Source organism: Leptinotarsa decemlineata, unplaced genomic scaffold (assembly GCF_025532065.1).
Source record: "Leptinotarsa decemlineata unplaced genomic scaffold, Ldec_3_MD MMD2_tig00026345_RagTag_RagTag, whole genome shotgun sequence".
Lineage (NCBI taxonomy): Eukaryota > Metazoa > Arthropoda > Insecta > Coleoptera > Chrysomelidae > Leptinotarsa > Leptinotarsa decemlineata.
Window position 1 is genome coordinate 2,423,151 of NW_027412696.1, and position 25,141 is coordinate 2,448,291.

A 25,141-nucleotide genomic window follows, 5' to 3' on the forward strand; every position below is an offset into this window, starting at 1 on the left:
ATACTAGAATAATTTAATTTATCTAAAGAATCGATAAAACTGTACGGAAAAACACCTTTCTGCCTCATAAGTTTGAATTTATCCTGTTCCGGAAAATATTTTCTTGTTTCCACAAAATGTTTTTCATCTAAATTGTCACCTAACTCTTGAAGGGAAGCAGCCATAAATTTAAAACTATCGATGAACCTTAATTTCAAAAACTTATTTTTCGTCACTCCATTGTGATCTACTATTCTCTCCATAATTATATGTTTCGTGAAGGAAACATACTTTTCTTTAGTTTGAGCAATGACATCAACTTTTGTTTTGTTTGTGCATAACTCTTTTATGAACAAATGACAGTCATACCCACTGAGATTATGAAAAATTATGGGTATAAAGTTGGGCAATTTGAAATTGAGGTTACAAATACTATGTGCAGCTCCATTTCTTTCTTTCCCCGTTAGATGGCAGTGGTCACGCACCTTAATATCACCATCACCAAATGGTTCTCCACATATACCACATGTGGCGGCAATATTGAAATCATGCTCTTCCTCATCAGTCAATGGACTCATTGGAATGACTTTCTTCAAATATTTGTGATAAATATTGGTGACATCAGCCTCCAAGTTTGACACAAACACTTTAGCTGCATCAGCACCTCTATATAGTACAAATTTAGATATAGAATCATCAAAAGAGCACTTTATGAGGTAAGAAAAAGCATATGGTTCATGAAGATATGTTCGATTTGTATAAGAGTTAGCAGGATTTGGCTCATTAGTATGCACTGGTTTCAGAATAGATTCGAAATCAGCATACACAACGAATGGAACCCTCAACTGTTTCTCGATATTTTCAAATTTCAAAATATTCTCAGGTACCCTTTTACCAAATTTATCAACCCTGAAATTTGTGGATGGTGTCGTTGTCGATATGTGATTACAATCATTCAACTGATGTCGCAATAAAGTTCGTTCATTATCAAAGTACAATAAACAACCATCACAAAAATACTTTTTATGACCACGGGCAGATATTTGTGATGATACTAGTCTCGATAAATCCTTAATCCAACAATAATGACTATTACCAGAATCATCTGTAATAATCAACAGATTAACATGACTATTTAATCTACGTTTAGAATAGTGTAACGGACCCACAACTTCATATTCAATTCTACCATTTTTGAAAACATTTTCCAACCCATAAACATTGATAGAGCAATCGTTCATAACCTCAAACTTAGGAATATCTTTCAACTTAACTGGAAATTCCATACCTGCTACATTCAAGACGGTTGAGAAGTGGGGATATGATGAAATTTCATTAAGTTTCTGACTGGCAGGGTATAAAGCTGAAGTCACAGCCCACGCAAAGCAGCACTGATCTTGATTAAGAACATTCACCACACTTTTCTTCAATTCGATGAACCTTGGCAATTTGATGTATGAAGACCCTCCGAAGGGGCTATACTTGTTGATATTCACCTCCAAGTACAAAATTTTCTCAATGGTCCAACCTGAAAATATGGGTTTTCTCTATAAGTCCATCATCATCAACATTTTGACTAGATCACATACCTGAATCCCGATCTTGAAATTCCGCTGCTTTAACAGTTAAACTATCTGCAAAACTGCTATAAACCACATCCAAATCATTCGATTGATCAATTACTTCATTGGGACTATTAAATGATTTGATGTCTGAAAGATCCTTAGTTTGCAGACTGTACCGCCCAAACACTTCCATGTTCACTTTCATGCATTTATGGATATCCAACACTTCTTCGAGTAGTTTCACTACTTTCTGCTTAATTTCATTGAAGAATGTTGGGTAATCCATGTGGTGGTTTTCACTGTCCACTCGGTAGCTCACAATTCGACACTTGAAAGCTGTATTGACAATTTTCACACCTTCCCCATATTGAACACATGCATTTGTTCTGTGCTGCAACGTCCTCCGATGTACATTCATCTGATCGCTTGCAATAGTCAAATTGCAGCAAACGCATGTTTGCAGTGTTGGAAGTGCTGGGGGTGTCAACCGTTGCCTCTTCGATGTTGGAGGTCCATCACCATTTGCGGGTGTGCAGGAATCCCGCTGATGACGACGTAGGTTGTCACTACGAGTGAAACTTTTTTTACAATCAACGCACGAATACATCTTGTATATAGAAATATATACCGTACGATAAGGATAATTTGAAATGAGTGAAACGTTCACACCACACTCCTTATAAAAGCCCAACTCCTCCCCCCCACCATAACCCAAATGAGAGCTACAAGGTCAACATTCAATGCCACAGAGCAAGCTCAAGGTAGTCGAAGTGACGAACGTCAATGTCAAACCCCACACTCAAGGTCAAACACCGCAACGCCTAATCCCACTGTATATTCTGTACACGTCACGATTTCATTCAAGGTCAACATTCAATGCCATGGAGCAAGCTCAAGGTAGTCGAAGTGTCGAACGTCAAGGTCAAACCCCACACTCAAGGTCAAACACCGCATTCAATCTCATACTATGTGTACGACGTTCAAGGTTAGGTGACGTCATACGATATTCTGAACTTATATAGGAATTACCAACAAGGGAGTGGACAACGCCGAACGCCCACTGTTCAAGGTTATATTCTGTACACGTCACGATTTCATTCAAGGTCAACATTCAATGCCATGGAGCAAGCTCAAGGTAGTCGAAGTGTCGAACGTCAAGGTCAAACCCCACACTCAAGGTCAAACACCGCATTCAAGCTCATACTACGTGTACGACGTTCAAGGTTAGGTGACGTCATTCAAGGTCGTGTGACGTCTCAAGGTCAAAAGGGGTGGGGGGAGGCGTTCAGTCGGCATTAGCACCCTACTTCCATCTATTAAAAAAATACGGTCGGAAGTCTTAATAGTGGATCTAGAATGGTTTGGTGTTGGGAGAAAACTCCAGTAATATGAGGTAACACTCTTGCAAAATACTTCCATATTTTTGATACATCGTAGCTTACGGCCAAAAAAATATTGAAAACTCATTTTTATAAATTATAATTCATTGATACATTTTGTCAGTAATTAATAATCAGTTTTTATTGTTACTGTATTCAATTCTAATTCATCCTTAATTTTAGACACTATGATATGGATATATTAGTGTATTAATTTATACTTTCAATTTGATAATAATTCCATTGTGTGGATACTGAAGTAGATTTTCTGTTTGTATTCCGAATATATGGCCTCTGTGGCGGCCATTTTGAGCATTTATTGGGGGATATATAATAGTTTTAGATTCAGATCGAGGTGCTTCAAATAGACGAAGAAATGACTTGGTGTTTCATAAAAAAACTTTCTGGAAGCTTTTTGAATCGCCCTGTATATTGGAAATACTAAAAAACACTTCAAACTATCCTACCTAACCTAGTGATTCAATTTTTTCTCTTTCGAAAAACAGGAAAAGGTTATTATAATGATTCAAAACCCGTCGTTTAGCCTGTATAATCGATGAAAGAAACTTTTTAGCCAAAACATCAAAGACAGATAATATTTATCCAAATTTATACAAACAATATGTGAAAAATATTTTATTCATGCAAGCACTTTTGTAGAAACCTATCGCTTCAAAAGTAGTCCGACTCTGCCGCAATACCATCACTCCCACAACTAAGTGTTTCTTAACAGTTTTATAGGGATAACATAGTAGCTGAATTATGTTGAAATGCTTGTTACTGTTACCAATTTATTTCATAGAACGACACCATTTTGAATGATAGCGATCCGTGATACTGAAATTAGATGAATTGAAAATATGAAATACCGCACATATAGTGATATTTACAGCTAAAAAGTACATAAATACCATAACATTATATTATTTGAAATAAAGTGAGATAAGTTTGCTACCATAAAATCAATATGTCGACAGAGTGAATTTTTGTATAATTAATAATTTTACCGAAAACATTTATAAATGAGTGGCACGCTCAAATTTTGCTAATAATAGGCTATATATTTGTCAATAAAAATTTATTTGCAGTAAAAATATCAATCTTCGAAACACAAACAATGTCTTTAACAGTTTAATGAGTGCAGAAGTGAAATTTTAAAATAGCTTCAAAACATTTGTTAGTTTTCAGTTGGTGACATATCTATTATATTTTCCTAGTGTCCAATGCAAAATTACTTATTGCGTGTTCAAGAAAACATTTTCAACACTTTTTTATTTTATTGTTATCGTTTTCGGCTGTATTATATTTTATAACGCCTACTTGGAACTACTAAAAAACTCTTATGAAATTGTCTTCTGATTATTTTATAAGTATCCCTTAAATATGTTGCAAAAGTGCAGTAAGGGAAGTCTTTACAAAAATCCTTTTTAAGAGTGTTAGACAAATTTTATAGTAACTGTTAAAAAGTTTATAAAACTGTTTTGTAGTGTTTGTAAGAGGCCTTACAAAATATTGATAATGACTATACTGTTTTATGAAATAGTTCCAATTTCCTATTTATAGCAGTTTTATAAACAATTCTAAAACATTTCTGGGAGAAATGCAGTTTTATAATTTGTTTTTCCGAAACGTTTCCGCAACTATTATAAAATACGAAATTGCTAGTTGGGATGGAATGGAATGGAGAATAGAATAGAATAGAATAGAATATAATAGAATAGGATAGGATAGGATAGGATAGGATAGGATGGGATGAGATGGGATGGGATGGGATGGGATGGGATGGGATGGGATGGGATGGGATGGGATGGGATGGGATGGGATGGGATGGGATGGGATGGGATGGGATGGGATGGGATGGGATGGGATGGGATGGGATGGGATGGGATGGGATGGGATGGGATGGGATGGGATGGGATGGGATGGGATGGGATGGGATGGGATGGGATGGGATGGGATGGGATGGGATGGGATGGGATGGGATGGGATGGGATGGGATGGGATGGGATGGGATGGGATGGGATGGGATGGGATGGGATGGGATGGGATGGGATGGGATGGGATGGGATGGGATGGGATGGGATGGGATGGGATGGGATGGGATGGGATGGGATGGGATGGGATGGGATGGGATGGGATGGGATGGGATGGGATGGGATGGGATGGGATGGGATGGGATGGGATGGGATGGGATGGGATGGGATGGGATGGGATGGGATGGGATGGGATGGGATGGGATGGGATGGGATGGGATGGGATGGGATGGGATGGGATGGGATGGGATGGGATGGGATGGGATGGGATGGGATGGGATGGGATGGGATGGGATGGGATGGGATGGGATGGGATGGGATGGGATGGGATGGGATGGGATGGGATGGGATGGGATGGGATGGGATGGGATGGGATGGGATGGGATGGGATGGGATGGGATGGGATGGGATGGGATGGGATGGGATGGGATGGGATGGGATGGGATGGGATGGGATGGGATGGGATGGGATGGGATGGGATGGGATGGGATGGGATGGGATGGGATGGGATGGGATGGGATGGGATGGGATGGGATGGGATGGGATGGGATGGGATGGGATGGGATGGGATGGGATGGGATGGGATGGGATGGGATGGGATGGGATGGGATGGGATGGGATGGGATGGGATGGGATGGGATGGGATGGGATGGGATGGGATGGGATGGGATGGGATGGGATGGGATGGGATGGGATGGGATGGGATGGGATGGGATGGGATGGGATGGGATGGGATGGGATGGGATGGGATGGGATGGGATGGGATGGGATGGGATGGGATGGGATGGGATGGGATGGGATGGGATGGGATGGGATGGGATGGGATGGGATGGGATGGGATGGGATGGGATAGGATAGGATAGGATAGAATGGTATGGTATGGAATGGAATGGAATGGAATGGAATGGAATGGAATGGAATGGAATGGAATGGAATGGAATGGAATGGAATGGAATGGAATGGAATGGAATGGAATGGAATGGAATGGAATGGAATGGAATGGAATGGAATGGAATGGAATGGAATGGAATGGAATGGAATGGAATGGAATGGAATGGAATGGAATGGAATGGAATGGAATGGAATGGAATGGAATGGAATGGAATGGAATGGAATGGAATGGAATGGAATGGAATGGAATGGAATGGAATGGAATGGAATGGAATGGAATGGAATGGAATGGAATGGAATAGAATAGAATAGAATAGAATAGTTTATTGGCTACGTGATACATTCGAACAAATATTTGTAGCAAGTCAAAACACAATCAAGCAAATAATGTTAAAAATGAGAACAATTGTTACTCACTCAAAGTCACAAGAATTATCTTTGTTGTATAACCTGTATTCATCTGTAGAATAAAAACAGTTTTTGCTTGAAACAGTAGAAACTGAGTTGTTTCATGTGATATGGTAACTTTTTATAGAAATTCAAATTCAATGAATTATTTTGTGAGGTGCTCAGTCTGAATCTCTCAGTTCTTATCAGATTTCCTGATCTTGTAGGATATTCATGTTGTTGCGATTGTAAAATGTATTTTGAATCATTTTTATGAATTTCAGTCAATGTTTCATATACAAAAGCTGTAGGAAGCGGCATAATTTTGAGATGAATAAAAAGTGGGCGATAATGATCTTTAAATTTGGCATTAGATATTAGACGTATAACTCTTTTTTGCAATATAAAAATATTTTGGAATGACAAGAATCCCCCCACAACACTATGCCATATACCATGTGACTATGGAAGAGTTCGAAGTACGAAGATTTGACCGCTCTGATACCGGCGAATTCCTTCAGTCTACGAATCATGAATATTACACTTCAATCTGTCGTCTATATGAATCCCCAGTAGCTCAACACTTTTACCCGAGGTTCGATACGTATTTGTGGAAATTATAAGATTTTGATTTTTAGCCTCATTGAGGAGAAGTCTATTCGAAACAAACCAGTTACTTGCAGACTTCATGGTGGCGTTGGCAGAAACACTCAAATCATTAACACTACCGTGACAGTCCACGGAAGTGGTATCATCCGCAAAAAAACTTTTTTAGGAAGTATCTAGTAGTATAGGTCATTTATATATAGTATGAACAAGATTGGTCCCAGTACAGAACCCTGGGGCACACCATGTTTGACAGATTTCACATTCGATTCAATCCCATGTAATGATACACACTGTGATCTATCGTGCAAATAGGATTTGAAAAATTTAAGGGAAAGTCCACGGATACCATAAAAGGACAGTTTCTTAAGCAGAATATTATGCGAAACACAATCAAATGCCTTCGATAAATCGCACAACGTTATGAATGAATGTCTGCCCTTCTCAAAACCTATCACTATACTGGATATGATATTCAAGAGCATCGACTGTGGACTTACCCTTTCTATACGCAAATTGTCCAGGGCAGAAAAGAGAATTAGCGTCTAAGTATGCCATTAATCTGCTTTTGACAATTACCTCGATAACTTTTCCAAGTATAGGTATTATTGAAATAGGTCGAAAGTTGTCAATAATATGAGGGTCTTCTTTTTTAAAAAGAGGTAGGACTACAGATTTTTTTAATATTGCAGGAAAAACCCCATGAGATACACATTCATTTTTTAATAGGGATAATGGGTACGCAATCATATTGGCAATACTTTTGATGATCCCACTGTTACGCTCAAAACAGTCCGAACAATTAGAGTTCTTGAGAAACTGGATACTTTCCATTACTTCCCTCGGTGTCGTGGGAAACAATACGAAGGAGTTAACTGGTGTTTCAAGATTTTTCAAGAAATCGGTCGCTTCATAATTTACTTCAGGAAGAGATGAAATGAGATAATCTACAATGTCAACAAAATAATCATTGAAGTCGTTCTCCGAATGCGGTGTATCAACCTCCCTTGAAGGTCTCCTATTACATTCATAATTGATGATCCTCCAAATATCTCTAATGATATTTGGAGAACATGCCAAAAAACTTTCATACGATTCTCGTTTTGGCAGTTGTATAGACTTTTTGTAATCTTTGCGTAATGTTTTGAAGATTTTTTCGGTTACCAAATTTTTCCTAGCGTTTTGGACAACCCTGATGTTCGAGAGGATTTCCCTCTTATAGCGCAATTCATCACCGAACCAACTGACTGGAGGTCTTTGATCGCCCTCCTCAAAGGAAACTTCTCGACCACATAGCCATTCAAGACCTCCACAAAAAGTTCAACCAAAGCATCCGGAGAACGATCCGTGTTTTCGAAAATACTTCAGTCGAAACATTCAAGGACGCCCTTAAATGTGTCTATAACTGAAAAAGTAATGAATCTTCTATAAATTGCGTCTTTTTTTGATGTAACTCTAACTGTATAGCTTCCCTAACTAACGGATTTTTCGTGAGTTTCCGCACTATCAAAAACTCGCCGATTCCTCGACTCTCAGTCATCGCAGGTTGAAGAAGAGTGATTCCCATTTATCACTCAACAGAACCTTGCCTAGGCCATTCCTCACCAAACTGCTAAGGCATCAAAACAAGTAATATCTGCTTTCGCTTGGCATTTTCAATTTATCAGGAGAATCAAGGATATACCCACAAGTGCAGCATTTATTAATGAAGATCCAATAGATGCAACGTCAACATTAAAAATAAGTCTGTTCTTTCATAGTAATTGTGATTGGATTCATTTCAGTATAACAGCTAACGCACATGTACCGTATGATATTTTATTTCACTCTGTCATTACAATATTTTACGAATAAATTAAATTACAAATTTCATTTAGCGTGTCAACAAAAATGAACTAATTTTAGTTAGGCAGAATATATTAGAAAATATAATTGAAATTATAATTGGGAGTATATTCTATGGTTTTCTGATACTTGTAGGTCAATAGAAATAAGTTCCAATGAATAAAAATTACCTATTTTAGTTGAGCAAAATGAAAAAAAATATAATAAGGAGTATATCCTATAGTTTTCGAATATTTACTTGCTAAAGTTGAAAGAAGAATTTATTTCACAAGTAAAAGCACCTAAATTGTGTCCATAGATTTGGGTCCAGATGAAAAAAAAATTATAAATTCAGTTGAGCTGAATAATATAAAATAATTATCTGAATTAATACATGAAATCCTCCATTTACTATGGTTGGTTACAGAGTAGTTGAGTATATGGCCATGGTTGGTGGCCGGGCGGTTCAACGCGGGTGCTTTGTTCATTCACTCGAATTGACTGCCGTGTTGGTCGGTGGTTCAAGCCCTAGTCTAAACGATCTATTTTCACTTGCTGTCGTCCAACCCGTGTTGGGAATCACACGTTAAAAGGTAAGACCTCGTTAATCCTTAGCTCGCACAAGTTTCGACTTCTGAGGGTTGTCGTTCGTAGGGGTGCCACAGCTGGTTAACGGAAAAACAGATTTCAAACAGATTTTTTAAACAGATATCTACATCCGTGAATGTTTTTCCTTTTGTTTTTGAAATATGACTTTATGATATTTGTTTATATTCATGATTTCAATCTTGGTTTTTCTCAATATGACAAAAATGGTGTACACAGCTTTTACATAAGTACAGACTCAAGTGATATTTCTATCCTCTATGTTCAGAGGCAACGTATTACGGCATTAGTTACTGTAATGTTCGATTTAGCCGCTGTTATCCAATGACTTTTGGGTGAAACTGGAACTTTTGAACTGAAATAATAAACAATTTTTTCATGATGACAATAATAACCATGTTAAGAATATTTCAATATCACCCCCACAATAAATCAAATGGTCACCTTTTCAACTTTTCGTACATACAAATATTATCTATTATATCAACTATAGAATGTTCATGAAACAAAATGATTTGAAGATACGTTTTCCATCAGTCACACTGTAACGGGTTGAAGTATTCATAAACACACGAATAATTTTGCTCATGGCTCAGACTCTCCAGTCGAGGCCCTATTCTACATGTGATGTTCAGTTCCTCACATATCACCGTTAATTAGATCTCAACCCGAGCATAATTGATGTGGAGTAATCATTTGTTGCGTTTGTCTTTTGTTTCAGCTGTTGCGACGCTACCAGTGGCCACAATTTGAACTACGTGGGGGATCCAATTTATTACAGGTGAGTTTTTGCATTGCCAGTTACTCAGTTTAATCGAGTTACATACGGATTTGTTTTTCGAGTGTTTGAATTCTGAACAGCAAGAAACTGCTTGTACATACACTAAGAGAATTTCATCTATTTTTATCAGTTGATTTCAGTTTTGAACAAATTTGTTGGTTGAATAGTCAATGAGTGACTGACATTGTAATTCGGACGGTATTTTCTTATTTTATTGTGCATTTCCGAAAATTTCTCGATTACTCTCCTCTATTTTACTTTCCCTCAGACTTACAAGGTAACCGGCGTGGAATAAATACGAAACAATCACTCAACGCCCATTTTTAGTGATTGGGAAAAGTGTTTTTCAGTATGACAATCGACTGCAACAATTTACTTTCGTGATTACAGCCACTATAGTACCTCAACGCAACCCATTGAGTTTACTTGATCAAATTCAATGTCATGATAATTTCAAGTTAACACACACAAATGTTAACGAGATAAAACAAACTCCTAATGAAATAGAAAATGATAAGTTCGCTGTGTTGGATGGTATAACTGGAAGACTCCTTGAGAATCTACCAATAGAAGTGTTATTTGTACTAACTGAGGTAATCAACAAATATTTTGAGACAGGATTAGCAACTGTTGCTAAAAATTTCAGATACAAGTTTCCAAAATAGAAAACCATAAAATTCTTTCGAATCTTTTCATAGAAAATTCTTATCCTATTCGGCTGATAAATAATATTTTGTTCAATACACATCTCGAGAAACCAATAATTCAACTACCAATGTAACTACACATTCTATCAATGACAATGCAACTAGTGATGCCCCAATCCAATATATTTTTACAACCTTACCCTTCATCAAGGAGATCACTCACAAACTATCTAGGATATTTTAGAGTTTACCGAACATAAAAATAGCTAAAAAAACAGGTCCAACCATAAATTCAATACATAGGAAAGTCAAAGACGAGGTCCCCGTAATAAATCAAGTGAATGTTGTTTATAGTATTCCGTGTCAATCATGTGATAAGATATATGTTGGCCAAACTTCGCGATCATTAGGTGCTAGAATTACTTCGCACAAAAATGACTGTAAATTACACCCAGAAAGGTCCTTTCTAGAAATGTCCTACATTTTTGTAGGACAAAAATTGTATGAACAAAAGAACAGACATTCATTACCTAAGTGAAATTTATTTCTACTTATTGACTATAAACAAAAACTTTCACAATAAGTATATCAATTTGAACAATTCTATTGTATAATCAGATCTAAATTTTAATCTAATCATAGAAATTTTGAACAGAACAATTTCACATTTAAACTAGAGTACACTTTGTACTCCTAGTGAAATTTGAAGCCTTCTATCACAGTGCGACCCATTTCTAATGGAAACACCCCCCTCAAATTTCAAGTTGTAAAACTTCTTCTAGGTCTTCTAACTGGAACCACAAATGTGCGGTTGTCGACAAGGTCAATGCAGTCAAGCTGCTGGAAAATAATTCAATGAAAATGAAAAAATGAATAGATAAGTACTATTCTGGTAGATTTTTTCTGTCGCTGAACCTTTTCTACCATTTTGAACAACCCTGATGCTCGAACCAACTGGCTGGAGGTCTTTGATCGCGATGATGTCACACCCTCCTTAAAGTGAACATCTCGACCACATAACCATTCTAGACCTCCACAAGAAGTTCACGCAAAGTATCCGGAGAACGATCCGTGTTCTCGAAAATAGTCCAGTCGAAAGGCGCCTTTAAATGAGTCTATAGATGACAAAGAAATGATTTTTTTATAAATGGCGTTTTTTTTTGTGACTGTAAATTCACTCAGTATGTATTGTCCCAAGTAATCCTATGGACAGGGTTCAAGAACACCTGTCACAAAAATGTTATCAAGAATATTGGTTAAGATATTATCTATACAGGTAGCAGTGTCTAGGGAAATTCTTGTGGGTATAGAGGATGTTATCACGAAATATTTTCTTTGGTCTGTTATTATCTCAAGAGAAAATTGCCAACTGAAAATAGATCAAGTCGATTAGATGACAAGGCTTTTTGAAATAATATAACAGACTAGCTTCTGCCCGCGGCTTCGCTCGCGTTAAGAATATTATTAATCAGGTATAGTTTTTGCGGCTTTACTTTTGTTTAGCGTATGTGAAAAATTAGGATCTACCTACAAAACTTCTTTGTACACAATATTCTCAACTTATCTGTCATCGGGCGCTAAAACTATCAAGCTATTGGGTAAACTTACTCGTGAGCAAGCAACATAAAACTGTCCATGAGAGAAGCAATGTTCTCTCAAGTCAATACCCGCAAACTTGAGAGTTTGCCCCTAAGACTTGTTTATTGTCATGACAAAGCAGACTTTTAGGGGAAACTGTAATCGTCTAAATTCGAACGGGATATCATTAGGTATCAATGGGATTCGTGGTATAAATACACTTTCCCCTTTCGCACACCCAGTTAATATAGTGGCTTCCACTATATTGCAATGTAACGCTTTCACTTGCAGTCTTGTACCATTACAAAGTTTTGGTGGTTTTAAATCCCGCAGCAACATAATTGGAGTGCCCATACGCAGAATCAGCTTATGACAAGGCACACTTGGCGGTTTCAATGAATTTAAACATTCTACAGGGTAATTAGTAGCGTCATCTGTATTAATCACAGTATCAATCGAAGTATAGACCTTTTCTTCGCCCTCAAATGACATGAGCAGGATATCGTTGATAGCTGCTGCTTGATCGTTCTTCGGAGTAAGTATGGCACGCTCACATAACCATTCAAAAGGCTTGTCATGTATATGAATAATGTCTGGATAAACTTCAGACAGCAATTTTTGAATCGTAGTAACAACTGTGCACAATTTTTCCGGGATGGTTATCATTCCATCAAACGATGAAAAATCACCATTACCGATTTCAAGAATGAGATCTGAAAATCTACCAGCAGACTCATCCCCGACCAAATGTGCTCTCATATCTTTAGAGAGCTTGAGAATATTAACCTGGGGCCACAAATCAGATTTCTTAATGAACGACTTCACTTCGTCAGCTCTGGTTCCTTTTGGCACCACTAGTAGAGTCTGCCGAACGTCTCCGTCCAGCAGAACTGTTACGCCACCCATTAATTTTGTATCACCCCTTATATCCCTTAGTGATCTGTTTAAGGCTTCAATACCACCTTTATGAGCCATCGTTATTTCGTCCCACACGATTATTTTGTATCCTTTAAATCTTCAGCAAAATTACTTTGTTTGGAGATGTTGCATATGGGAGTCTCGGCAGTGATTAAATTGAGTGGTAACCTAAAAGTAGCATGGGCAGTTCGACCCCTTCGAGTAATGTAGCAGCTATGCCGGACAACGGCACAGCCAGGGCAATGCCGTAAGTACTTCTTACTTTCGCCAAAAGTAAATTGATAAGAAAGGTTTTACCAGTTTCACCTGGAGCATCTAAGAAGAAGATTCGACCGTCATTTGCATCTACACTTGTGATGATTTTATTGTAAACTTCCTGATGCTCGTCATTCAAGGATGCTTCATTTTTTCTTACTGCGTCTTTATTAACCCCTGGTCATCCTTCAACATTCACTCCTCTCTTCCTTCTCTGAAACGATCGCTAGTTTCAAACGTAATACGCAGGGACTTCCGAGTATAGCAATGTTTTTGCAAAGTCATCCACGTTACACAGATCGAAAAAGGAGAGCAGTGTATTTGTAGCAGGACTACTCAATTTGTCGCACAAGTTCTGCTCTTCAAAATAAATTCTCTGTCCATTTTCTGAATGGACAGCTCATGTATTGTATACCACTTGCCTAGATTGTAACTTTATCCTTTCCATCATTCCTGTTCTGTAAAGTAAACGTAGCCTGATCTGATCATTCATTATCATATTTGCAAACGTATTTGATTGACTTCACTGAATAGCAATACTCTATGTTCACGTGAGCGTTACATGTTCTTAATAGTACTGGATCATAAGGAACCACCCAACGATTATCTATTGCAACACCCTTGATATTGACAGAGAATCCACCGTCATCCAGAGAACGTTTAGTGTACTGCGGATAACCATCGTCACCGGTTTGAGTTTCCCCAATAAGAGCCTTAGGATAACGTTTGCTGCACGAATTATCTTTCATGTATTGAGAATTTCGGTTGAAACTTCCACAGGAACCATGTATCATATTACTTTTAACAATTTCGTAAAGCTCAGGAACACGATCAAGGTGAGGTATTTCAGCACAAATAATATTGTCAATTTGATCCGGAGTGGTGCGATGTTGAAGCCATAAAAGTATATGAATATGCGGAAGACCTCGCTTTTGCCATTCCGTCGAATACATATGGCATCTCACTTCACCGAATTTTTTCCCTTTTATTAACAAATCCATGACATTTTTCACCTTTAATCGAAAGACACGCGAAATAATATCGTATCGATCATGAGATTTTTGTCCTTTGAGTAAGTGCTCATTTATGTCACTCCAACGTGGGTTACATGTAAAAGTAATAAAAAGGTCGGGACGACCGTAATGTATAACATAGGTCATGGCGTCTTGCGTTTTTTCGTGCATGTATCTTGGTCCACCAGTAAAAGATGATGGAAGTACTACCATTTGTCCCAGCTGATTTGCTTCAGTATATTGCCGTCCAACTGCATCTTTTAAATGAATATAATTATCTGCGCGCAATTAGGCTTGATTGTTTTTTATGTAGTTTAGTTTTTCAGTTTTTATTTTTGCATATTCATCTACCAAATATTGACTGAAAAGAGCGCGATATTTAACCAAAAAGTTATCTTCTTTTCTGATCATTATTCTGTATGAATAAAAACTGACTACAGCAGAGACTGTTTTTTTAAGGGCAATTCAATTGTAGGATCGTATTGTGGTATGTTGATTGAATAGCCATCATCCCCCCAGCAAAACATCAACGGGTACTAGAGCGCGTCATAAGCTTGATGTTTGTTTGAAGGTGGTTGACACCTAAGCTTGATGTATCTCACTGATACGCTGAAGTGAGTTACTTCGGCTTTCGAGGATGATGACTCTTTGGTCAAAATACTGATCTACCAATACCACAGCCACTTCATTTGCCGTTGTTGAATTTAATCTGTCTTTGTGTTCTCTTTGTGGTTTTTTATTTGCATGTATTACGACCTTGAATGACTCTGAAGGCGATATTTTATCAATGGCTGTTTTTAGATCGTTCATGTATGGGTTCACCTCATGTAACAGGCTGCAATTGTTTGATTGAATTTGGTCTCAAATCAGGTAATTCAGAAGATCGAATATTAGCTTCTCTATCATCTTCACCGACGAAATAAATTCGCATAAACTGTGCATCCTGCCCAGGTTCCGGTAATATACTTCCAATCAAATGATAGACGTGTCCTTGAACTTTAAACGTTGGTGAAAAAACGCCTCATTCCATTCGTTTTCCACCAAAAGAAGTCATTTGAAAACAGGTATTATATTTTTGGATGTTATCCATGAAGTGTACATGATTTGGGTGTAAATCATTAACCAGACTGTAATGTGGTTCAGCCAGTTGTTTAAACGGCTCAAGTTGTACTTAACCGGCGCTACAAGACATGCCAGGTGTCTCATCTTTTCACTTCAAGGCACCACACCACTGACACTTGTACGTCATAGAACCTAAGACTACACAGCTGTCAGTTCCATAAGCAATATCTGGGTCATACGCCAAACCCGAAACAACTTGCTTCTCCATACACGCTGAATTGTATTTTCTCAATACCGTGACTGAATCACTCTATGCACATCGGTATTCCTGGACTGATATAGTGCAGTAGATTGCCTATGTTTTTCAGGGTTTGCAGCCTGGTAGGTGGCGACAGATTGCCTGTGTTTCTCGGAGTGTGCAGCCTGGTAGGTGGCGACAGCTTGCCTGTGTTTTTCGGGGTGTGCAGCCTGGTGCAGCCTTGTGTTTCGTACATTAAATAAGAGAAAGCACGAAACACACATGCACCGTCACGAACAATAGGGACGACAGGACATTCTTCAACTTCTCCATTAATGTTCAGATTTTCTTTAGCCATTTTAAAAAAGTCTAACCGACAAAACCTATACTCAAACCAAACGAAAACAAAACAAATGTCAAATACAAAGCAGAGTCTATAGCCAAAACTACTAAACCGAAACAAAGCAAATGCAATCCAAAATATGCCAAGAAATTTGCCAAAATCGTCAAATATAATCCGCTAACTCAGTGAAAACACAACATTAAGAACTGAAAATGATTTTGTTCGTCTCAATTTATTCGTTCCATTAGGTACTGTCAGTCATCTTTGAGTTATATATACATTCAGATTGATTGTCTTTAAGAAGTACGTATGAAAAATTCATATTTCAATTGAAGGATATTCTCTTCAATACATCTTGGCTCACCAAACTAAGACCAATTATACCTAAACGTTAATGACCAAATATTTTCTTGCTAATCGGTTACAATTAAATGGATGATTTTAATTAAAGTATAACTCAACTTCAAACGATCGAATACACAATTACATGCCTTGTAAATATACCACGAATACTAATTTGATGTCGAGCAAAGTGTTAATTTAATTGGAATAGACTTTTAGAGCTTCAAATTTCACGGAATTAGTTTTCGGTTCACACGTCGTCAGTAAATTCATTGCAACATTTATACGATTTAAGCACAAAGTTCTATTTGAACATAGTACTTAGGTACTGATACGGAAATCTAAAAGAGTTGCATTCGTGAGTCGAACATTTGTTTTCATCATTGCAACATTTGAACTCTTTGGTATCAAGTGCTATATTATAACAGTATATATATACTGATTCCATAAAAAAATGTTTATATCTCGTGCAATCTTACAATCTATGTACAAGCCAACAAGGGTATTCAAAAACATTAATGAAAAGACTACAAACACAAAAATTGGCTACTTTTTCACTAATTTGCCCAGTGGTAACTATGACCAAAGTAATCATGATCTGATTTTGGCCGATCACTATGGCCTTGAGTTGAATATAAAAATGAAATTATGCATAAGGCAAAGCGACCGATCAATTTTCCGGGACGTGGGAGAATATAACATGAAAAACTCACAAAATTATCTAACAGAGGACTACTTTATCTTTTTAAATACTCTTGTTGACATTGATGAAATGTATAGATGCTTTCTCGAAATGTTAACCTATGCACTCGATCTCTATTGCCCACTTGCAAAAAGGAATGGAAATGGAAGAACTAACAATAAACAATATTGGATAGCTAAGGAAACGATAGAAATGGAAAAACTCTGAAAAATTTGCACTGGCTCAAAAACAATTTCACAGATGAACACTTAGAATTAGAATACAGAGATTTATCGAAATCATATAGGCAGAAAATTGAACTCGATATAAAAGCATTTCATCAAACAAGCATAGAAATATGAGCAACAATGTGGACAAACAAATACATGTCTGAAAACTTGTAAGAGAAAGAACTGGTGAAATGAAAAGTAAGTTGAATATTGAACTGAAAATCGGTAGTGAAATTACTGATGATGAAAAAATTGTTGCTGATAGTTTTTCCAAACATTTTTCAAAAACTGCCAAACTTGCAATAGAATATCGTTTTGACATTGATCATATTGAACCATGTATCAAGCGCAATTTGAATTTTAGTAATTCCTTTTACTTTAGGTTTGTGATCAAGAAACGGTACAAATTATAAAAAATTCTGAAAATTCAAATGCAGTAGGAGTTGACTGCATCTCAACAAAATTGGTGAAGATCATAGCTTTACAAATTGCTGAACCGCTCACATATATAATAAATTCATCTATGGAGTCGGGCGTATTTCCTGAAGAACTCAAACTTGGCATGGTAACTTCAATTTATAAAAAGGACGATCCTCTCTCAATGGACAACTATAGGCAAATAACTGTACCCAGCATTATAAGCAAAATAATCGAGAGATCATATACCGATACCTTACCTTGACAAACATAAAATAATTAAGGACTCACAAAATGGGTTCTATCCTGGGAGATCTACTGAGATAGCTATTCGTACATTTGTTTAGTACATCTATAAATATATCGATAGAAAAAACTTGTGGGTGCCCTTTTTTTTGATCTCAAGGAAGCTTTTCATTACCTAGACCTAGGTTTTACTGAAACCAAATTGTACTCACTAGGAATTCGTGGAAATATACTGAAGTGGATCATATCATTTTTGAGGCACAAACAAATCATTGTGAAACTCAATGGAGCACGATCTGAATTGCATAACAATAATCTAGAATCACCAGAAGGATCTATATCTGGGTCCATTGATTTTTCTTATGTTCATCAATGATTTGCCAAAGTATATGAATGCCAATTGCTGTTGATGTATCTGTTGCATTCCACAGTGAAAATGAATGTCAATTTGATGAGAAAGTTAACGAACTCTATAATAAATTCTCTAACTGGTGTTTCTCTGATCGATTAATACTCAACCACAACGAAACCATTCTTATGCAATACTAAAAAATAAAATACAAAATGCAATAAAAAACAAAATTATGGTCCCAGAAATAAATACACGTGACGTGACGTTGATTACATCAGAATTTATAAAGTTTTTAGGCAAGTTCTTAGACTCCAATCTACCCTTCAGAAATTGTATCGATCATATCAGCAAGAAAGTAAATGGTGGGTATTAGCCATTTTGCAGATGAAAAACATCTTCAATAAGCTTCAACTCATCAATATTTACTATTCCCTCATATATCCTATAATATAGTTGCTGACATCACAAAAGAGAATAATACCCCTGATTTTCGGAGTTAAACGTACATATTCTTGCAAACCCTATTTTATTATAAACAATATCCTCACTGTGCCATGTATATATATAATGAAATCATTATTGGCAATTAAATTACAACGCTCTAACATCCCGACAGGTGGTGATAATCACAACTATAATACAAGATACGGTACTCGCTTGCAGATACCGCAACATAGAACAACCCTGTTCGAAAATGCCCCCTTCTTAAATAATTCACACTATTATTTATATCAACATATATGGCGATGAAATAGGAACAGAAAATGGACAAAAATATTTTTCAAATTTGAGAGAAAAATACAAAAAATCTGCTTGTCATCTGTCAGACTTCCTATATCCCACATTGACAGCTTATGCAAACCTCTGTACCTACAGTATAGGTACAGTGAAGAATGCTAATTGGAGGCAGGTTTGCAGATTCAACATATATTTTGACAGCCTAAATAAAAAATGAGGAATCTTCTCAAAGATAGAATGTTTTCATTAGAAAACCTTCTACAGGCTTTCATCTAATCAGCCTCATGAAGCCTGATTTAGAAAAGGTTAAATGCATTCACTGACATCCACTGAAATCGCTAATAATTCTATGATTTTCTAAAAAGATCTGTTTATACATAGAAGTATGCATGAAAATTATTTTCTGAATTTCTGTACGTATTTTTTGCTTCGTTTCACTAACAAAACATATCTAATGCCAACCATAAAGAATAAATTTCCCAAATTCACGTATAAAAATACCACAATAACAATTGTAATAGCCAACTCATTGTGTGAACCGCATGACCATTGTGGACGAGCCTTTCTGAACCGCAGGGTCATTTCACGTTGCTTGACCCTTTTCAAGTCAGAGGCCTAATGTTAGTGAATTCGTCAACAGGGGAACGTTCTCACGTAGAATATGTCACGAAGTGTCGCTTTATTCATCGTTTGATGATTAAATTCTGTGTGGGAGCTTAGAAGTCTCCCTGATGAATAATTATATATGATAATCCCAATCATATTGTAATATTTCTGTTGGGTTCAGAGAAATAAATAAATGATACTCGCATATGACGGCCGTATAGAATTAATTCAATTCCCACAGTAGATGAAGATAGAAGTTTTTATCATTCATGACCTGTTTTTTTATTTCATTTAAGAATTAATTCGATTCGATAACGTAGTGAGTAATAAAATGCCATTGTAATTGGTATGTAATCAGTATGGAATCATCAATATGGCTTTCGGAAACAAAGATCCACAGTCGACCGAACATTGCGTTCTTTGGACTTCCATTGTCTAATATAATATAAATTGATTTGAAATCCCTGAAAAAAATAAAAAGATTAATGGAAAATAACAATTTTATCAAAACAAAAAACTGAAATTACAAGGATATAACATACAAGCTACAACCAGAAAATAAAATATTAATAAAAGCTGACAATTAAAAAATATTATTAACACAAATGAAAAATGAAAATGAAAATTAAAAGATTCCAAACCAAGTTACGTCACGACGTTTCGATTGTTAGTATCCACAATCGTCTTCGGGTGATAACTGGACTTATTCCTCCGAGATCTGACTATTTATAAGTTATTCGGGTGCTTTCACCTTTCACCTATCTTCTCTTTCCTCTTTCCGCTTCATTGGTTTTAGCGGGAGATGACCGTTTGGCGGAAGTTTTTCGCTTGATATGAGGTTTCCATATGTTACGTATCTCTACGCTAGCTTGACTAAATGCGTTGTTGGACAACATATACGCGGCTTCCTTGAATTTTCTTCTGAACCAGTGTTCCTCTTTGTGGATGATTTTAGCTTGAGCCCATTTGATATTATGTTGATGAGTCCAAACATGGTCTGCTATTTCGGATTTGCTGGTTTCTCCTCGCTGTGTGTTTCTTGTGCTCAGCAATGCGAACTTTCAATGGCCTCTTAGGTTCACCGAAGTATGATTCTCCGTACTCGCAGGGTATCCGGTAAATGCAATTTTCGGAATTGCGGTCCGCGATTGGTGGCCTGGTTTTTGTGAAGCTGCTACGGATAGTGGATGTGAAAAAACACCAAGTCTATTTCTCGGAAAAAGAGCGATCATCGGTAACACCGCACCACAGTAAGCCACCTCACTTGTATGGACTACCTAAATTCCACAAAGAGGATGTTCAGAACTCGTCCAGGTTTCTACTACCAATAATTAAAACATTGCAAGAAAAAACATCACCTTTTGTGAAAAATTCAAAACATTTCGTTGAACAACTAGGGGAAATCGAAGTCGAAGAGCAGGATCAACTGATCAGTTCAGACGTGGAAAGCCTCTACACCAACGTTCCTGTCGAAGAAGCACTTCAAATCATACAGAAAAAGCTATCCGAAGATGGGGAACTGAAAGATTGAACAAACTTACCGATACAAGTAATCATGGAATTACTAGGATGATGTGTAGGAAACTGCTACTTCCAAGTGAAGAACGAATTTTTTACGCAAGATGAGGGACTACAAATGGGATCGCCACTTTCACCTATTGTAGCTAATATATATATGGAGTGGTTTGAAACTCTGGCCATTGAAAAAGCCCACAAGAAACCCCGAGTCTGGTTGAGATACGTAGACGACACCTTCATAATTTGGAACCATGAGAATGCAGAACTAGATATTTTTCTGAAACACATCAACAACGTAAGTCCTTCCATCACTTTCACAATGGAGATGGAAGTCCACAACGGATTGCCTTTCTTAGACGTATTGGTGAAGAGGACCGACACTAAATGGGAAACATCTATATATCGAAAACCCACTCACACAGGACAGTATCTGAACCAGAAATTCAACCACCATCAATCGACTAAGAGAGGAATCATCAAGACTCTACTATACCATGCTTTCGAGCTCTGTTATACAAAGGATGGTCTCCAAAAAAGAAATAGGCTTCATCAAAAATGACCTTCAACGGAATGGTTACTCCAGAGTGATGGTAGAACAGGCTTTAGCTAAAAGACAGCAAGAGCTCCACAAGGAAGAGAAGCCGCCACCACCGGTACTTGTACTTTCCTACATCAGAGGATTATCGGAAAGGATAAGAAGGATTGGGCCCAAGTCTAACATCAGAACCAGCTTCAGATCTGGGAACACTAAAATGAAGAAGCGGAATCAAAGCTCATGGAAGCTGAAAATACAATAAAAGAATTGAAAATAATAAGGAAGAGTATGTTGAACTCCATTGAAGTTCTCACTCAAGAAAACATACTATACACTAGTCAACAAAAAAAGATAAACAATAGAAAGCGGATATCTGAAATGGAACCTAACAATCAAACAGAATTCCGGAAGATCGAAAAAGAAATAGAAAAAGTCACAGAGAGAAAAAAGACTTGTTCTAAAGATAGTTTGAAAAAAACTCGTGGAAGTGTTAAAACTAAGATTTTATTTGTGTCGGGATACCAAGGTAGGGATATAGCACAAAATTCAAGTGATATACTGGGTGATACATGTTCAATTCAGACTGTACTGGAACCAAATGCTAAAGACAGTCTTATAATTGAAACCGCCTTAAATAATTGTAAAGACTTTAGGCATAAGGATGTAGTTATCTTATGGCCTAATAGATGTGATAAGTATATCATTACAGATTTTCTGAAAAAAGTTAAGCATACTCAACCCCTCATCATTACTGAAGCATACCGACATGATTATAGTTATAAATATAGGAAGGAGAATGAATACATTTATAATGGGAATTTAGAGTTATTTCAAGAAATATATAAACTTGAACTGAATAAATACCCAGTCTTTGAGTGTAATAATATCATCAGCAGAAATTGTCAAACAGGGAGTGGTACAAGACAAAAATTGGCCTTAAGTAAGGGAATAGCTAAGTATTTACAAAATTACTATTGTAATATAAGTGAAACAAAAAATGATAATAATGAACACAACCATTTTTTATATCGCCGACTAGCACAAGTTGCACCGAACGATATTTGCTTGATACCAGTGGTACGGGTGAAAATTCATCTACTGAAACATTGCATGACTCCTCATATAACTCGAATATTAAAATTCTCAATTCAAATGTACAATGTCTGACAAACAAAAAAAATCTGATTGAGCAATATTTGATTGACATCAATCCAACCTTTCTCTGCTTCAGTGAACACTGGGCAAATAAGGAACACATTATGAATATTACAGGATATCGAGAGATCAGTAGATACAGTAGAATATCTCACAAACATGGAGGAACGATAATTCTTGCAAAAGAAGATGTTATAGAAAAATGTTAAAATTTATCGCATATTTGTGATATATCAATCGAGCTGCTCCGCAATCTCATTTGAAAAAAATACTGCTATAATTTGTCTTTATAGATCACTCAGTAGCAATATAAATTTGTTTTTTATTCAACTGTCCCGTTTACTGGCGAAAATTACTGAAATATATGAACATGTATTCATATGCGGGGACTTCAACATTGATAGCTTAATGAGAAATATCAACACAATAATACTCTGTGACATGATTGAATCATATGGAATGATATTTCTTTTCGATGAGCTAACAAGAATTGGACAACTAGGTGAACGTAGAACAATAAGCAGTATCGACTACGTGTTGACAAACATCAGTAGAGACAGTTTAATCCTTAGTAATTCTGATGTAGGCTTATCTGATCATCATTTACAAATTGTTGTCTGGAAAAATAAATAAAGACGCTGTCACAACTCGTGAACTTCGTAAAGTTACCGATCTCTCCATAGCTGAATTCAATGAACTTTTCACAGGAGGCATGGAGTTTCAAAAAAACTTCACTTCTGCCACGTTTACCAACATAAACGAGGCTTTCAGTAACTTCTGGGAACATTTCCATTGGTGCTTTGAGGCAGCATTCCCTAAATGTTCTAGAAATACAACCTCTAAGCAACAAAATAACAAAATTGTCCTTTCTACTCCTCTAAAGGAAAAAATTGAAGATCTTAGGCACATGAATTATCTGAAAAAACACGAGAACTCGGAAACTAAAGACACTGCTTATAAGACAGCTAAGAAAAGCGCAGAAATTGAAATTCGCCAGGAAAAGATAAATCATTATATGAAAAAAGTAAATGAGTCTAGCAATGAAAACTCTTTGGAGTATAATCAAGAAACCATCTAGAACAACTGAGAGTAAACGTATAATCCTGAATCACAATCAGAAATGTATCAGTAATGAAGTAGAAATCGCGAAAACATTTGGAGAATACTTTTCAACCATAATTGACAAAAAAATCAAAACACATTTTTCGGGTGATTACTCAGACAGCTGCACAACAATGGCGAATGTCACTACAACGATGTTTTTCAAACCCGTAACAACAAACAAACAACAACAAAGTAAAAAGAGTCATAGCCTCATTACCTAATAAAAAAAGCACAGGGCATAATGAGGTCTCTACAAAAATTATTAAAGAATGTGTAGATATATTATCAGACCAAATAGCTCATATTATAAATTTATGTGTTGGTTTTGGAGAATATCCTGATCTTCTCAAAATTGCCATTCTAGTACCCGTATTGAAAAATGGTGACAAAAAGAGTATCGAAAATTATTGTCCTATATCAATTATCAGCGTACTCTCAAAAATTTTGGAAAAACTAATATCTCTCAGAATAAACGACTACTTCGAAACCTTCGATCTGATGACATGGATTCAGGAAAAACTGCTCAACAGAAACCGCAACGCTAAATTTCACACAACACATACATGATTTAATTGACGAAAAAAATATTGTTGTAGGAGTCTTCTTTAACTTGAGCAGGGCCTTCGCCACAGATATTTTTATTATATGTAAATGATCTTCCTCTCAATATAAGTCATGGAAAAATATTTCTCTATGCAGATGACACGTCTATCATTCTTTCTAGTAAAACATCTGACGATATGACACAAATGGTAAATGTTGTTCTAATCGAATTTAATAGGTGGTGTAACAATAACAGACTCATTGTCAACCAGAACAAAACGGTATGCATGCAATTCGCGAATTCATCGAGAAGTCAACATAATCTCAATCTCAGTTTCCAAAATAAACCTTTAGAATTGACCAGCTTGACAAAATTCTTAGGAACTATGGTTGACTCACTCCTCACATGGCAAGAACATATAGATTATATATGTAAGAAATTGAATCAATCATACTATCTGATAAAATCTCTTAAGTGCAAGTTAGATACAAATTCACTGATATCAGTTTATTATGCCAAATTTCACTCGATCATGTATCAGAACATTTCGGTCTGGGGACTAGCTAC

General features: G+C 36.6%; 1 protein-coding gene across 2 annotated transcripts in view; it reads left to right on the plus strand.

Moving 5' to 3' along the window:
- LOC111505991 (CUGBP Elav-like family member 1) overlaps positions 1–25,141 on the plus strand; it is a 901,046-nt gene that overhangs the window by 29,716 nt on the left and 846,189 nt on the right. For both annotated transcript variants that reach the window (XR_012467628.1, XM_074183776.1), the window contains exon 2: positions 9,992–10,051. Coding sequence is in view for 1 of the 2 variants with exons in the window: in XM_074183776.1 (XP_074039877.1) it covers positions 9,992–10,051 (60 nt within the window). In the remaining variant the exon portion in view is untranslated. The remainder of the gene's footprint in view (positions 1–9,991; positions 10,052–25,141) is intronic.